The 17182-nt window shown below is 38.8% G+C and overlaps 1 protein-coding gene across 3 annotated transcripts in view; it reads left to right on the top strand.

Annotated features, from left to right (window-relative positions):
- Arhgap15 (Rho GTPase activating protein 15) overlaps positions 1-17182 on the top strand; it is a 638684-nt gene that overhangs the window by 90335 nt on the left and 531167 nt on the right. For all 3 annotated transcript variants that reach the window (XM_021155709.2, XM_029472910.2, XM_085834942.1), the window contains one exon: positions 10418-10479. In XM_021155709.2, coding sequence (XP_021011368.1) covers positions 10418-10479 — 62 coding nt within the window. The remainder of the gene's footprint in view (positions 1-10417; positions 10480-17182) is intronic.

The following is a 17182-nucleotide window of genomic DNA, read 5'->3' as shown; positions in this document are numbered from 1 at the left end:
CTTGGTGTGACTCTAACTAAGCAAGTGAAAGACCTGTATGACAAGAATTTCAAGTCTCTGAAGAAAGAAATTGAAGAAGAGCTCAGAAGATGGAAAGATCTCCCATGCTCATGAATTGGTAGAATTTATATAGCAAAAATGGCCGTTTTGCAGAAAGCAATTTACAGATTTAATGCAATCCCCATCAAAATTCCAACTCAATTCTTCATTGATTTAGAAAGAGCAATTTGTGAATTCATCTGGCATAACAAAAAACCAGGACAGCGAAAACGCTTCTCAACAATAAAAGAACCTCTGGGGGAATCACCATCCCTGACCTCAAGCTGTACTACAATTGTGATAAAAACTACATGGTACTGGTACAGTAATAGGCAGGTCAATCAATGGAATAGAATTGAAAACCCAGAGATGAACCCACACACCTATGGTCACTTGATCTTTGACAAAGAAGCTAAAAGCATCCAGTGGAAAGAAGACATCATTTTCAACAAATGGTGCTTGTTCAACTGGCAGCATGTAGAAGAATGCAAATCAATCCATTCTTATCTCCTTGTACAAAGCTCAAGTCCAAGTGGATCAAGAACCTCCACATAAAACCAGATACTCTGAAACTAATAGAAAAGAAAGTGGGGGAAAGCCTCTAGCACATGGGCACAGGAAAAAATTTCCTGAACAGAACACCAATGGCTCATGCTCTAAGATCAAGAATTGCAAGTGGGACCTCATAAAATTGCAAAGCTTCTGTAAGGCAAAGGACACTGTCAATAGGACAAAATGGCAACCAACAGATTGGGAAAAGATCTTTATTAACCCTACATCTAATAGAGGGATAATATCCAATATATATATCAAGATGTTAGACTCTTGAGAAACAAATAACTATAATAAAAATGTGGCACAGAACAAAACATTAATTTTTAAAGTAAAATTCTAGTTTGTAGTCTCTCTACAGAGATTATCTTTCCACATCTCCACATATACACAGATACACGTAGTTACTACCTCCACCAAAATTTTAAAATATCAACTAATTGCTTCCTGGTACTGATGTGGGCTCTGCTGCTTCCTCTCTCTGAGTGCTCACCTAACTTACTCTGTCTTCTGAGCACTGGGAACATTCTACATTTCCTCTATGATGTCTATTGGATCCTTACTTTTATTTTAATGGCAGAAATGCCATCAGTTATGTAAACTTCCATCTGGAGAGTAGACTGTCATGAAGAGTAACAATGAAAGAACCAGGAAGTTTTTCCAAAAGCAAATCTATACATTTTAAACTACCCATTACCATTCATGAAAAGACATTCTCTAGAAGACACAAAGTTTACATTAAATCTGATGAACATGAACCTTTCATCTACCTGCAGAGTCCTTCCCACAACTTGGGGCTGCTTGTATCTCTCCCTGTTTCATCCATATTTCTCTCTCTCCCTATCTCCTCCACCTCTCCCTGTCTCCTCCATCTCTCCCTGTCTCCCTGTCTCCTCCATGGATCTGCACAGCAGCCCAGTCACCCTCAGTGTCCTGTTGTCAGTATCTCTCAGGACACTCTGTAATGTCTGAAACAATGTACCAAAATAATTTGGAGCCAATTATTTAAATTCCTTGAGTTAATATAATTGTTTATATTTATGTTTTTAACATTTGAATTCTCATGTGTATTTATTTTCAAAACATTGGCTGTAATGTAAAAAGTCTCATTTCTTTTACCTCCTATTTAAAGAATTCTCTGAAATATTTTTAAGAATCATGAGACTACAGTTCTGGTTACAGCTTTTGAAATAATCTATTAGGTCTACCCCATTTTGGAGTAAAGTGTTTTACTTTATAAAATGAAAACTGTCGTTGCTGATGCTCCAATGAGTACATTTTTCTTTGGGAAGCCATGCATTATTATTTTTTTTTACAGTTCCCTTATAATAGAGCTGATTGTGATCAACATGGGTAATTAAAAGAGTAACACATGTATTTTGACAGTTATTTTTGAAGCATTCCTAATTGGAGTCTAAAAATGCTCACAGTGGCCCCAGTACAGGAAGAAATATAGTATTAATGCCACACAGATGCATATCACAAGACTTCAGTGAAAGAAGCTAGGATCAGAACAGGGGACTCTGTGATTGCTTAACACAAAACTCTGATACACTTTGCACATTTGTTTCTTGATCTTCTATTAATATATTCCTCCTTGCTACTGTGCATGAGGCCCAATTAGTTTCAAGGCACTTTCCCCCTAAACAAAGATTCAAGAAAAATAACCCTGATTAATGCATGTTAAATCTTTATCGTCTTTATTTTTATTGAAACATCGTAAGGCGTGTCTATGGATAACCATGCAGGAGTCAAAAGCCTGTGGTGGGTTTTAGAGAATGATCTGCTTCCTCCTGAGCAAGGAGGATTTGGAGGGCAGAGCTCAGGAAGTTGTCCTGGCTCAGAGCAAATCAGGCTTTTGCAGATAAACTTAAGTCACAGGTGTTACCTTTTCAAGCCTGATATCATTCTGTGAGTTAATTAATACTTGTGGGGGCTTTGAAGATGAAATGTACTATGAAGATATTGTACTTCCTTGTTTTAAAGAAAAAAGAGTAGTCACTGTGTAGACTAATACTATTGACCAGCTGCGGTTTCTTTAAGTTGGAAAAGAGAAACAAATATCTCTTTAATATTTCAAAATGCCATTTTGCTAAGTTAGAGTTAGATTTGGCAAATAATATCATCTCAAAAGTTAAGATGATAATAATAATAAATAATAATAGTTTAATCAATTTATTATAGAAACCATTTCAAATTAATTATTTCATTTCCTTAAGCAGGGGTCTACGTATTCATTCATGTATTTGTCTAGGCCATGGTCATTCAGGAGGAGGGTTAGGCTATGGGAATGATGGGAGATTAAAAAGTCGTGGCCTTTTCTGGAGAAAGACCTATGGATAAGCAGATGCATTAAGGACAAGAAAAAGGCTTGGTTCTACACTAGTGACTGTGGGAGAGGAAAGACTTATATTTGGAGTCATGAGTCATCATATAAGTACTCTTTGAAAGTGTCATTTAAAATAAGATTTGCACCATAAGTAGAACTGTGGAAACAAAAGAATGAGAACAGGAAGAAAAAAAAATCAAGAAAAGACAGCACATTCAGATTATCAGTACAACAGTTTTATTTCAACTGTACTTGAAAAATTTCAAGAATGCCATGATGAGGCAGGCATGGAGGAACATGCCTGTAACACAAACACGTGGAAGGCAGAAAAAGGAAGTCTGCATGTTCAAGGTCAGCCTGGAGTACATAGAAGGATCCAGATTAAGACTACATACCCTGTATATGAGAAAACCAAAGGACAATTCCATACTGACTTGAATGTGATGATGAAAAGAGAAGAGCTGTGGTGCTGGATCAGGTGGAGCATTCCCCAGGGGAAGCAGCTTCAGGTGATGGGAAGATTGGAGAAATCCTGGAACTAGAGGTTAGTTGTCTGCCTGCCATGTCCCCCACTTATAATCCGTTTAATTCTAGAGCAGAGAAAAATGTACACCCACACATCAACAAAGACTATTAGAATTGAGCAACTCTCTCTTCACAGAGAGAAATTAAGTTATAACGCAGATGAATTATAATAATAAGATGCTCTGACAGCAAGGAGGAGGAAGGCCATGTTTGGCGAACTTCAATGATGGTCAAAAAGCAAGTAACAGTGAAAGCAAAGACAGTGAAACGGAAACAGATTGAGAGTGGAATTCTAAGAAAAGCCTTCAGAAGACTGAAGAATGTTTTCCAGATTCAGAGAGATCTTTCCTAAACCCATCTCCTAAGCACAAACTGGATTTCTTGGTGGTGAATGAATGAGACTTGCTGGCTCCAGCATGAAAGGCTCAGGATGAGAGTTCACAGGAGATCTTAAACACAAAATACTCTAATGTCATTTCCAAAATGATCTTTTGATGAGTTCGTGGTAAAGAAAGCAACAACACAAGGATAGCATTTCCCTTGAAATACACAGTGGTTTAATAAGAGGGGCTGCACATAGCTTGGCAAAACATAACATGCGCTTCACCAAGCCCAGTGTTTAGAAAACACTTAAGGGCTGTGAGTGGAAACATAAAGTGAGACAGGATCCCACACCCTCCAAAGAAAGAGGAGAGGGTACCCACATGAAGATGCACTCCACACGTGAAGTAAAGAGAGCAAGGGATCTGTGACAGTAAATATCATCAAAACCAGACTATGAAGCCACGTCAGTTTCTCAGGAGTTTGGCGGTTTGTTCTCATTTTGGGTGATTGATTGCTTGCCTTTTGTTTCTTTTCTTTTTGTTTCTTTGAGATAAGCTCTCATAATGATGCATCCCTGGCTTACCTGCAGCTCACTGGGTAAAACAGCTTAGCCTTGAACTGGTGGGTTGCTCTTCCTGCCTGTTTCTGCAAGTGCTGAGATTGCAGGCGCTACCCACTACACCACGCTTCAAGAACTTCTTTAGCATAGCTGTTTTGTGGGATTTGTGAGTTTGTGATACACAGAACTAATTTTGCTTGACTCTTCAGGTCATCATTGCATACATCTAGATAATCTAAATGTATGTACATATATATTACAGATTTACATGAGGTAAGCACATTGTATTGGAAAGCATCATCCTTCAGAAAAATCCTCATATCATGCTCTCTCTCTCTCTCTCTCTCTCTCTCTCTCTCTCTCTCTCTCTCTCTCTCTCTCTCTCTTTCCCTCTCTCCCTCTCTCTCTCTCTCTCTCTCTCATTCCCCAAATGCAATTTTTGCTGCCCTTATGCATATGTGTAGGGCCAGGGGAGCATGGTCCACCTACCATGGACTACACGCCTAAGAAAATGGCTTCTTCTTCCATAAACAACAATCAACTGTCAATTACTTTCCTGCTTGGGTTGGAGCTCCTGCACCCATTCTCTCTTCCATGAAATGATGTTAACTGGTTTAATCTTGTGAAGGCCTTACATAGACAACCACAGATCTGATAAGTTCATAGGTGCACTGATTCTATAATGTTCAGAAGATATTGTTTTGCCCAAGTCCTCTGACAGTCTCTCTGCCCTCTCTTTACAACATTCCCAAAGTATTGTTGGAAAAGATATGAGAAAGATGTCCCATTTATGACTAAGAAAGCCACAGAATTGTTTTTCCTGCAGTTTGTTCAGTTGTAAACCTTTGTAGTAACTATTATTTTCTGCACAAAGGCACTTCTCTGCTGAGAAATTTGAGCTTCACTAATGTACATAGAAGGCAAAAAATAGTAATGATGGGTTTACCTTAGGTCATATGAGTTCCTGTGGTGCTTTGTATGAGATTGGCTGCATAGTGTGAGATATTTGAACACTTGGCCCTAGTGGATGGTGCTGTTTAGGGAGAAAAAATCCAACCTTGGAGGCAGGTGTTTGTGATTGAAGGTCTCTTGCTTTCCACTGTAGCCACTCGCTGCCATACCTCCACACCATTATTGCCCCTGCTTCTGGAACCACAAGCCAAACTCTCCTTACCATAAATTGCCTTGGTCATAGTATTTCATCACCAGCACAAATAAGGTTCTTGACCAAGTTTACAAGGAGAGACGTGAGCTTACTCATGGAGTGAGCCCTAAGTCCAATCAGAAAAACAAATAAAAACAAAAAAGCCCTACAGAAAAAGAGGTGGAAACATTGTAAAAGCCAGAAATAATGGATAACTTTAAGGAAGCAGCATTTTCCAGATAAACCAGGGCTGATGTGGGTACAAACCCAAAGAGACTGTGACAGCACACACGAGATGTGCATAAGTTCAAACCATCAAATTTCAGCCCAGAGGCAGAGAAGTGGGCACAGCATTATCCAGGAACTATTTATACTTGATAACTGTCCAGAAAGGGAAGGCCATTTTCTGTCCATGAAGTGACAATGTGACATTAGCCACACCCCAGGGAAGGCTTCATCCTCAAGAATAGCTGTCCAGCACAAAATGAACTCCAGCTCTTCATGGTCTTGCTTACTTTTGGTGTGTGTGTGTGTGTGTGTGTGTGTGTGTGTGTGTGTGTGTGTTATGTTTGGGTGTGTGAGTGTATGTAGATTTGTGTATGTGCTTGTGAATGTGAGTATATGTCTCTTACCTCGCTTGTAGTTATGATTAAAAAAACAAAAAACACAAAAATCAACAGTAACAATAAACAAACAAACAAAAACCTGAGAAAACACTTCCAGGGAAGACTTCATTTATGTCACATTTACAAAAGGCCAAATATCAGATTGCTGGTCCTCAAAGGCAGCAAGAATATGTAGTAGAGATGTTCTTCATGTCATCAAGGTCAGGAAGAAGGATCAAAGCAGTAGCAAGAGGGAGGCAAGTAAATTACAGTCTCCAAAAACTTCTCCATCCCCCTCTCAGCCCAATGCTTCCCATCCTCCACTCCCTCCCATCCTGTCCTAGGTATTTTCTTAGTACTTGCCATTGCCCTACTTCCTTAAACCAAGCACTGCCTTCCAGTCCCAAAACATCCCAGTGGTGTATTAAAATCTGAATTAGTGTTCTAATGCCATAAGAAATGACTACACAGTCACACCCAGAGGTGTGCTTGAGCAGTCTCACGGTCATTCCTAAATCCAATCCAAGTTAGTCATCAAGATTAGCATCACAAGGTACCTTGAGAACAATGTCAAGAGAAAGAAAGCACTCAGATAAAAATGACAAAAAAAAAAAAATGTGTCTTTCTGTGTATAGGAGAGAAGTGAAAAGGAATTGCAGAAGGAAAGAGGGAATAAAATGATGTGAGAAAACGTGTCTTAGTTTGATGCTTCTTAATAGAAATGAACAAATAGGATCATCAGCAAAGCACTGTGAGCTAGGGAAATCTTAGCACTTACTTTCCTATTAAATAGGAGTGCCAAGTCTTTGAAAATTGTAGTGGTCTGGGTTGTGGTTATGGAAAGATCCCTTAGAAAGTGTCTCAGCCATACTCATGACTCACATAGTGAGTCCTCTTTCAGAAGGACCTTCTGAGGTTTGTCTCAGATTTATTTGATAAAAAAGAAACCCTAAGTGCCAATAGCATCGGTGTTTATAGAGACCCATCAGTGCTTTCTTGAAGAATACAAAGTGGGAGGGGAATATTCTAACTCTCACTACTTAAGTCACTGACCTTTGTTATCAGACAACTTACAAAGCTAAATATGACTTCAGTGGTTATAGATAAAAACAGATGAAGAACCAAGGAGAGAGAGGAAAAATGTCAACACATCAGCGGAGTAAATATTATAAAGCAAAAGAGTTATGCAGCTGAAAGCCAAATTGTCAATGAAGTTGGGTAGACACTTCAAGTTTATTTCATTTTATTTTAGCAAAACTGTTCAGTAGACCGCTAAAGATCCATGAAGCCTTTTGTGGGCATTTGTATCTGCTAACATGAGACATTCACATTAAAAAGAAAAAAAAACAACAGCTGCCATATCTGCATGAGGGATTATAGGCTCGTGTTTGTTACCCTTGTGACTGTTAATCAAAAGTTCTCTTCTCTTCTGCCTGTCTGCGCGTCCAACCTGGGTTTATAAACAGGTACTATCTTGAAATTCCAGTGCCATTCATTCTCCTCAGCTGTGTCTCTGCACACAGGATGCTCCCGAAGCACTCCCTCAGTGCTGGCAGACTGGCTGGCATCCAGCCTGGACAAATTGCTGATCTTTCCTGCTACACAATGTTAAATAGGGATTCTAGCTGACATTGAAAAAATAGCACCAACAGCCACATTTAGCATCTAAAGACTGGCTGATATTTCTTTAAGTATACATGGTTAGATTGCTTCTATTCCTTTAATGAATTTCAGTTTGGCCTACAATCTGGCATGGGAGGAATCTAAACTTAAATATAAAGCCTATATATAACTATGTAAATCACTAAAGACTAGACAACCTGATGTCTGAACTACAAAATGAAATTTCAGATCATTGTTCTTTCAGACCATGGGGCTAAAAAAACAATTAATAAGGTGCCACATATAAACCAAGATGTATAATACATAGCAATCTTTTGTTTACATTAAACCTCCTTCTACCCAGCCTAAGCCTCTCAGAATGTCTGTTTCCTGGTATGTAGAATGCTGAGAAGTTCAGGTGTATGATGGTAATCCCTTAAATAGTCACATAATTAAGTTTACCTTTTGGAAGCCTTTCTTGTCATTGTGTCACCTGAACATGGCAGACTGTTTAGTGCAGGAAATCAATTGGAATGTATTTGTCCAGTGTGAAGACTGAGCAGAGTCTCAGAGGTGTAGAAGAGTTGAATCAGTTTACTAAAAGGAAGGGATGTCTTAATGTGTGCCCCTAGGGGTTAAACTGAAGTAAGATCAGACCTGTCTTGTTAGTCTTTCAACTCTCGTGCATGCATAGTGGCTGATATTTGAGAGAATGGAGTGATTAATTGAAAATTTGCTGAGGGAATGTAAGTGTACATCAATTATGGAAGAGAAACATAGTAGAGAGAGGAACAGCTGATGCCGGAGGAAGCAGGCACATAGAGGAGAGAGAGAGAGAGAGAGAGAGAGAGAGAGAGAGAGAGAGAGAGAGAGAGAGAGAGAGAGAGAGAGAGAGAAGAGAGAAGACATGGCTATAAACCTCAAGCAGACATATGTCACACATTTAGATTGTAAGCGTGTATGCACACCATACTCTTTAGGGTGGTACTAAGTGAATCAAAAGCAGAGAATACTGCAAAGTTACAGTTTAAGGGCTTCTTTCTATGAGCTAGAAGGCATGTTGGGATTTATAGAGTAACAAAATTCTCTGGTACCCAAGAGAGAAACAATATACATAGAATAAGGAAGTGGGCACAGTACATGGAGAGATACAATTAAACGTAACACTGTGTAATAACACTATAAACCCCATTGTTCTAAATATCAACCTTGAAATTGAGACTTGTGACAAACATCCTGAAGGAAGAGACATCTTCTAAACCTATGTGGGAAAAAATATTGCCACCATTGTCATTATCCTAATAATTTCCTACAGTTTATTCATTACAAATGTATATAACAAATATAATTTGAAAGATAAGTACTTTCCAGTGCGTTAGGAATAGAACAACACAGGATCCAGGGAAAAAAATCGCATCTGCATCTGTGTCATCTATAGCAGAGCAAATCTTACCAGGGGCGATTCTTTACTTGTTACCATGTTAGTCTATGGGACAATTCACTACCCTAAGTGTCTTTTCCTCTTATCAAAGAATAGTTTTGACTCTTACAATTCTCTGTAAAAATGTTTAAATAGCATTCACGTATCCCTTCATGTATGTATTTGTCCATTTAATCCAATTAGTGTGACTGGGTTCCCACAGCATATGAAAGGGAAAATTCCTTGCCTTCAGTGGGCTCAGAATACAGGCGTAGTAAACAATCCAGCCATTACAGTGTTATCTGAGGGTGTTAGCAGAGTGATAAGGACACGATGGAGTGGAAACTGGGAGTGGTGTGCCTCAATGACAATCCAACAAATGATGGAAAGACCATCGGACAAAAGCCATACAGTTTGAATTTAAAACAGGTTAAAATTGCGTTTTGTATGCATAGGAATTTTTGAAATGAAGATATAATGGATGGAATATTATGCCCAGGAGTATGGATTACACCAGTGGCACTGATGAAATATGACCCTCAGCTGTTAGACACAGAACATGAGGGAAGCATGCTACTTCTTTAAAGGTAGCTCAGGCCAAGACTGGAATAGGGTGACCCAGAAGTCCGGAGGGCACAAATAGACAAACTGAAATCACTATATTGACTTTGCTGGGAATCAACAGACAATCATCTGCATTTGTGTGAATTTTGATTGGAATTTACTAAACACCCCTGTTGCGTTATAGTAAATTGTTCCTTGGCCTTTCTGGAGTTTGCAACTCTGTGAGGATGAAAGGCAACAGTACAAACGGGCAAAGGAAAGCAGTTATATAGCTCAGATGGCAACTGGCCAAAATGCACAAAAGGTTACCATTGTGATGTTCTCCCATGATTCATCAGGCTCAGCTTCCTGGTCCATTTCCTTTTTCCGGGTCTTGGCAGGTGAATGGGGAGGGTACAAAGGAAGAGCTTTCCTGGTAAGGTTTAGGAAGGGTTTGCACTTCCCTTTGTTTTCTCATTGATGTCAATGTTTTAAGCAAGTGACTTCCTAACACCTAAGGGGGAGCAACTGGTGCTGTATCACTATCAAAGGATCCATCCACATACATCTTCCCAATCTATCGTTTGATATGTAAAGCTTGTAAAGACTTTGATCTTGTATGCACTTCCCATAAGTCTTGTATGCATTATTAATACAGCTCTGTGACTGGAAGCTTCCATCATTGCAATGTCTCTTGCTTAGAAAGCTTGGGTTCATTCATACTGAAATGCATAAAGAGTTTGTCACCATTTTAACATACACATTCTTCTTGCAGATGGTTGAAAAAGAAGGGTATCTTCAAAAAGCCAAAATTGCAGATGGAGGAAAGAAACTGAGGTAATGAAAGTTCTTCAACTCTCTGTTACATAACTACACAGTCTCCCACTTCCTCGGCTTGTGTCAGTGCTTTTGTCTGAAAAGCAAGGCCATATCCAGACCTAACTAGAACAATCCCTTCTGTTCCCATTGTTGACACCCTTATTGGTAAAATAATTATACTTTTCAAAGAAAGACATTGCATTCTATAGTGTTGCCCAGAATGTAAAAGTGGCTGATGTCTCGTCTTCTTAGGACTAGAAATCTTTAAAACATAAAAAGGGAAACATGATTTCTGGATCAACAGATTGGGTTGTTGAATGAATTCATTTGCAGCATATAAAGATCTCTATGCAATAGCCTGGGAAGTTTATTTGAAGGATGGAAAAATTTGAACCATATTTGTAGTTCAAAATAAAATCATTTTTTAAAAAAAAGAAAGAAAATCATGAACAGAGTATGGTGTGGGAAATTTTTAAATGATAAGATAAAAAAACTCCCTGGGGTAAGGGGCAGGATCAACAGAGATGTTCAAGAATATACAACAAGTTGGTCATTGGGTCATGAAAGATAGTAGCTATGTTTTTTATATGGGGGATTTTAAATAGTCATGTCTGTTTTAGAATTTTTGCTAACACATCAAATATATTCTATATTTAGATTTATTGTATGAATATGCAAGTAATTAAGGTGCATAGATGTACTCAAAGTAAAAAACATTTCCTTGTGAGTGTATTACTATTATAACTAAGTAGAATAAATATTCAAATTAGCTACACAATCAAACAATACTTAATTGAATTATACAATATGTTACTAGAAAGATGTTCTGGCTTACATTAGAGAATAAAATATGCTTTGGCTTGATGGCTATCATGGACAGTGTCTATATTTATTTCAAAGAAGGGAAATGGAAGTGTCACTCATAATTCCAGTGCTTACAAAAGCTATTCTAATATTAAATAAGAAATAGAGCTGGCATCTTCCCAAAGACTGTTTCTTGTCAGTAGCCTGGAAGTCATCCTACCTCAAAAGTGCCCGAGGGTGAGTAAGATCAAACACATAGCACCTTGGTCTTCTCTGTCTCCAGAGAATCCCCAGGCAAGCTTTAACAGAGCAACAGGTGAGAATAATTGACTGAGCAGCTCCGCCTCCGTGCCCTTCTCGTCCATAGACTACATCCCCTGGTCATGAGCTCAGGCCTGTGGAGGGTGCAGCAGTATCACAGTCAAGATGAGTAAACTAGGATCCTTTCTTACCTGACCAACCACATGAGCTCTCACCTCTAACCCCACTCCAGAAATTCCAGATGAATATGTTCTTCATTGGGTTTGAGGTGGTCAGATAAGATAGCATTGGCCAGTGTTACCCTTCAGCTTCACAGAAATTAGGAAGGTCATCAAAACGAGGTGACGGCCTCTTATGGTGGCTCTCTGACCCCCTCCATCTGTATTCCATTAGCCAACCTAGAAGGAGTGATCTGAAGCATGCTGAGACAAAGTAGCCTCTTTCATGCCTACTCTCAGGAACACATGTACTACTGTGCAGTTTTTGTTTGCATAAAAACATACTGAACTTGTGTACACCGTCTTGATTGAAGCTTAAATTCATAGAAGCTTCTGCATCGGTCTCTATTCTATGTTATTGGTTTCTCATTCAGTTTGCGTGTCATGTTTTCCTCAGAATTTTTCATTTAAAGTTCTGGAAATTTTAGTTCTTGTTTTAGAATTCTCAGGTGCAGTGAATTGACTTGATGATATCCTTCAGTTGCAGTCCTGCAATTTTATCATCTTGGGCAAGACTCTTGGGTGGTTCTACTTCATATTCTCTTCTATTCAAATATCAAGCTCCTGTATATATGTGCTCTAACTGGTCCTCAAATCCCCTATGCAGACAGCTATCATCTATTTCTTTTTACGAATGATATTCAAAACAACTCAGCAAAATAATTGTTTGTAATAATGTGTGTATTAATGTGTTCTATAATGCATAAACAACTTTGTATTCAAAACCTCATGTTTCTTGCAATGTCCAATCAATATTAGTACACAGATATGTGTTGTGGTGCCACAGTTAAAGACCATATCCTTCCAAGTGTTGCCCACTTGATACCATGTATCTGTACCAAATTTTATTTTCACAAATCTCCCAGGCACAAATTCTTCTAAGTTATCTCTAACTCTTCCAAAACCTAAAACATTGCAGGAAACCACACATAATTGTTTGTTTGTTTGTTTGTTGGGATTTTTTTGTTTGCTTTCATTTTGTTTTGTTTTTCCCAGTTAGAAGTTCTCCCTGGGAAGTGTACACACCAGTTAAGATTGCTCGAGCATTTATTCTATTCCACTGCCTTGCTCTCTTGAAAGGCTGCAGCATCTCACAGAAGTTTATTCTGCACTGCTGAAGGGATTCCTTTTCTCTATAATCCCATCCAGCAGTCTACGTTTAATATTGTCAAATATCTGGCAACAGCACATTCCCTCAATGCTGCTTTCATTCCCATTTAACTGATTGGGATTGCAGTTGGGTGTAATTCTAATTATTGATCTCAAGTCACTCAAATTCTGCATTTCAAGAATTATTTATTTATGAGCTTTTATTGAGCGTATTGTCTTCTTATTGTTTGAGAGAGCACATATGTTACAATATATAGATAATTGTTAGTTTTGGACATTATAAATATCTTCTCTAAACTTCTTGAGTTTGATTTTACATTTAATATACATACATTCAATTTAAACATGTTAAATGTAATAGTCACCATTTTTCACATGCTTGCTATCCTTCCCTGTTCATGTGCAACAATATGGCAAATAATTTTGACTCTCATTTTTATTTAATTTGAACTCGAGTCAAGTTTTGTGCTAAAAGTATTACAACTATAGTACTCATCATAATTGTTATTTAAAAATATCTTCTAAAGTTCAATTCTAAGCCTAGATGACCTTCTCATATTGCATGGCTGCTAAAGAATGATATGGACTGGGGAACCAATACCACAGGGAACATTGTTTCCAATCCCCATGTCACATAGGAAAGGGGTTGCAGATATAGATGTAAATGAGGAACTCCCTGTCTGGCAGCCTAGCTACAACAAATAGGGATCTATAGAAGATAGCTAACATCCTCTTCTGGCCTCTAAGTAAGTGCACACAGGAGTAGGTACCTCATCACACACAGGCACACCCACATGCACACACACAAATGTGTGCACATGTTACACTACACACCTGAGCGCAAGCACACATATGTACCAGGTCCTTTACCCACTCATTAAAGAAAAGAACCTTGCTACTCTTACTATACATTGCTATTGCTTGCCCAAAGTCTATATTTTTATCAGCAGCAACAAAAAGGTCAGTTTGGTCATAGACTTGAAAAATGATGGCAGTGTTATCCCACATATAACTTAATAATCATTAAATGATGTCACCTAGTTGCCATAATTTGTATTGCTTGTGTGAGATTTTTCTATGGACAGTTTCCCGTTTATCAAGGATCTTATATCATTTTAATAAAATTTAATGAGCTAATAAGCAGTATTAATAAATATTATTCTGTCAAGCACATGGTTGATTGTGATAGTAGTGATACTTGAGTCACATTTGGTTATAGACTTCATGGTGATTTCCCGTTTTTCAAATGTAAAAGCCATTGTCTTCTTAACTGCTCTTTCCTCCAGAGTCTTACAGATGTAGTTACACAGTGCCTAGCCCTGGCCTGCTTAAAACGTAGATGTTTGCTTCTTCTTTGTATTATTATTATTGTTATTATTGCTACTACTACAAATTTCATTCTTTTACATATCAAATGATACCCCCTTCCTCATTATTCCTCCACAAACTCCTCATTCCATCCCCTCTCTTCTTCTTCCCCTTTGCCTCTATGAGGGTGCTCCATTATTCACTCCTACTTCAGTGCTCTAGCACCTCCCTACACTGGGGCATCAAGCCTCCACAGGACCAAGGGCCTCCCCTCCCACTGATGTCAGATAAGGCCATCCTCTGCTACATATATATCTGAGTCATGGATCTTTGCATGTATAATTTTTGGCTGGATATTTAGTCCCTGGGAGCTCTGGGTGACCCGGTGTGTTGATATGGTTCTTCCTATGGGGTTGTAATCCCCTTCAGCTCCTTCAGTCCTTTCCCTAGCTCTTGCATTGGGTTCCCAGGGCTCAGTCCACTGGTTGGATGTGAGTTTCTGCATCTGTATTGATCAGGTACTGGTAGAACCTCTCAGGGACCAGCTATACCAGGCTCCTGTCAGCAAGCACTTCTTGGCATCAGCAATAGTGTCAGTGTTTGATGTCTATAGGTGGGATGGATCCCTAGGTGGGGCAGTCTCTGGATGGTCTTTCCTTCCCATTCTGTTCTATTTTTTTGTCTCTGTCTTTTCTTTGGACAGGAACATTTCTGACTTAAAAATTTTGAGATGGGTGGGTGGCCCCATTCCTCAACTGCTAGCTGTGCCTATCTACTGGAGGTGATCTCTACAGGTTCTATCTCCCCTTTGTCAGATATTTCAGCTAAAGTCATCCTTGTTGGGTCCTGGGAGCCTCTTGCTTCCCTGGCATCTGGGACTTTCTAGTGGGAGGACAAAAAGCAAAAGCTGTTCTTCTGTTTCTTGCCACCCTTGATCCCAAGAGCTTCCACTGCCATTTAACAAATATCACTTTTGGAACTTCAGAAAAGTTTTCTCTGTATAAAGCCATGCTGTGTCATCTACATCTGACATTGCTCCTTATTTTGATCTTGTCTTTCCTACCTTATTTATTTGTCTCAGTTTCTGTCATGTGCTGTATTTTTCTGTAAGGAAAAAAAAGTATTACTCATGTGAATAGGATAAGGTGGCAGGAGGGAGAAGCTGCTGGCTTAATCTTACATTCATAAAGGGCCCCAAACTTAGCCTTATTTTGAAATGAGGTTATACACATTTCCCCTGTGATATACTGACAGGCTTGAAAGCAGAATTCATTCAGCATTCAACTTTAATTTTTAATTATGAACCTTGAAATTATGCCTTAGCTTTTCTGATGAAGCTCAGGAACCTTTTTATTTGGGGAATTTCATACTCAAAGCTGTACGGATCCTTGGCCTATCTGAAGCCCCGTGATGATTTAGTAATAGGTTTTTTTTTTGGGGGGGGGAGGTTGTTTTGTTCAATGGTTATGTTTTGTTTTTCTCTTTCATGGAGCTTAATTTTACAAAAGGCACCTATTCATGCACTTATGTGAGTTGAACATCTCACACGTTTCACAATGCACATCCTTCCTTTGTTGGTCCCTCTGTGATCTCCTCACATTTAGATCTCACTTTGCTCTCCCATTCCGAAGGGCACAGAAATACTTGTGTGAATATGGACAAAAAGTGAGCATGAAAACAACCTGAAAACAGTTTCAGTGTTCACATTTACTAGTGCCTGCATTTCTCATAGGCTCTGGGTGCTTAGACTGTGGTTGCATGTGTGTGCCTGTGTGTATATTGCCATCAGTATCTTTCTTTTTTCTTCTTTCTTTCTTTCTTTCTTTCTTTCTTTCTTTCTTTCTTTCTTTCTTTCTTTCTTTCTTTCTCTCTTTCCTTCTTTCTCTCTTTCCTTCTTTCTCTTTTTTCCTTCTTTCTTTCTTTCATCATTTCTTTTTCTTTCTTTTTTCACCCTTTCTTTCTTTCTGAATAAATACTAAAGTGTTCTCCAATGTGAACTTAACTTCCAAAGGTACATGTTTTCTTACAGCTTGATTTTTATCCTCTTGCACAAAGAATGGAAGGAAAGAAGGAAGGAAGGAAGGAAGGAAGGAAGGAAGGAAGGAAGGAAGGAAGGAAGGAAGGAAGGGTTAAAAGTGTTCTTAGTTCTTAATGCCTTTGAGACTTTCTGCTCAGAGTGTCAATAAATCAACACAAACCTAACCTGTCTCTTTCTATCTTTCTCTCTATCTCTCTGTCTCTCTCTGTTTCTGTCTTTGTCTCTCTCTCTACACCCCTTCCTCCAATTCTCCTTTCCTCTTCTTGCAAGACTAAAAGAAATGTGAATTTTACATCTACTCTCTCATTGGTTCACCTTTTTAGCACATTATGTAAGCTTAAAATATGAGAGAAGAGGCAACAGTTCTCAAAGCTGTTGGTCTAAGAGTCTAGAGGCCTTTATGGTAAATCATTCAGAGGCACTTGGATAAATTACCAGCCCAGAATCGAATCAACTCCAAAGTAAGGAAACCAGGTAACTGAGGCAGGTGACCCAAAAAGAGTCAGAAACTGATGAGGTCATTTCAAAACAAGTTCTTCTGGGTTTGTTGACTCTTTGAGTATCTGTAAAGAACATGAGGCAGAGGACAGGACACAAAGCTGTGATGTGAAGAGAAATGAGCGTGTTGGAGGCCCTAGATCCTTAGAAGCTGATGACTATTTCAAGGGTCATTTCCATCCTCCAGCCAAGTAGGTACATGCTGCTGTTATTCTGTGCTGCCATCCGGTGTCCATTTGGTAGAATATCAAGCTGTTGTCTGTGTCAGGCAGGGGCTTTTATGGTTTGGTTTTGCTTGGTTTCACATTCTTCCATTTATTCCACCTTACAACTCACAACTTGCTTTTAGTAAGTTATGTGAAGTATTCCATTTGCCAAAAATACCTTGGCAGTTGCCTGTATCCAAACCGTTGTTCTGATACGAATTGAGGTCTGGCTTTGGAATTACAGTTCAAACCTTTCTTCCTATTAGATGGCCTGTGCT

The sequence above is a fragment of the Mus caroli genome, unplaced genomic scaffold (assembly GCF_978045245.1).
Source record: "Mus caroli unplaced genomic scaffold, Mus_caroli_1 scaffold_2, whole genome shotgun sequence".
Classification (NCBI taxonomy): domain Eukaryota; kingdom Metazoa; phylum Chordata; class Mammalia; order Rodentia; family Muridae; genus Mus; species Mus caroli.
This window is presented reverse-complemented; position numbering and strand designations above follow the sequence as displayed.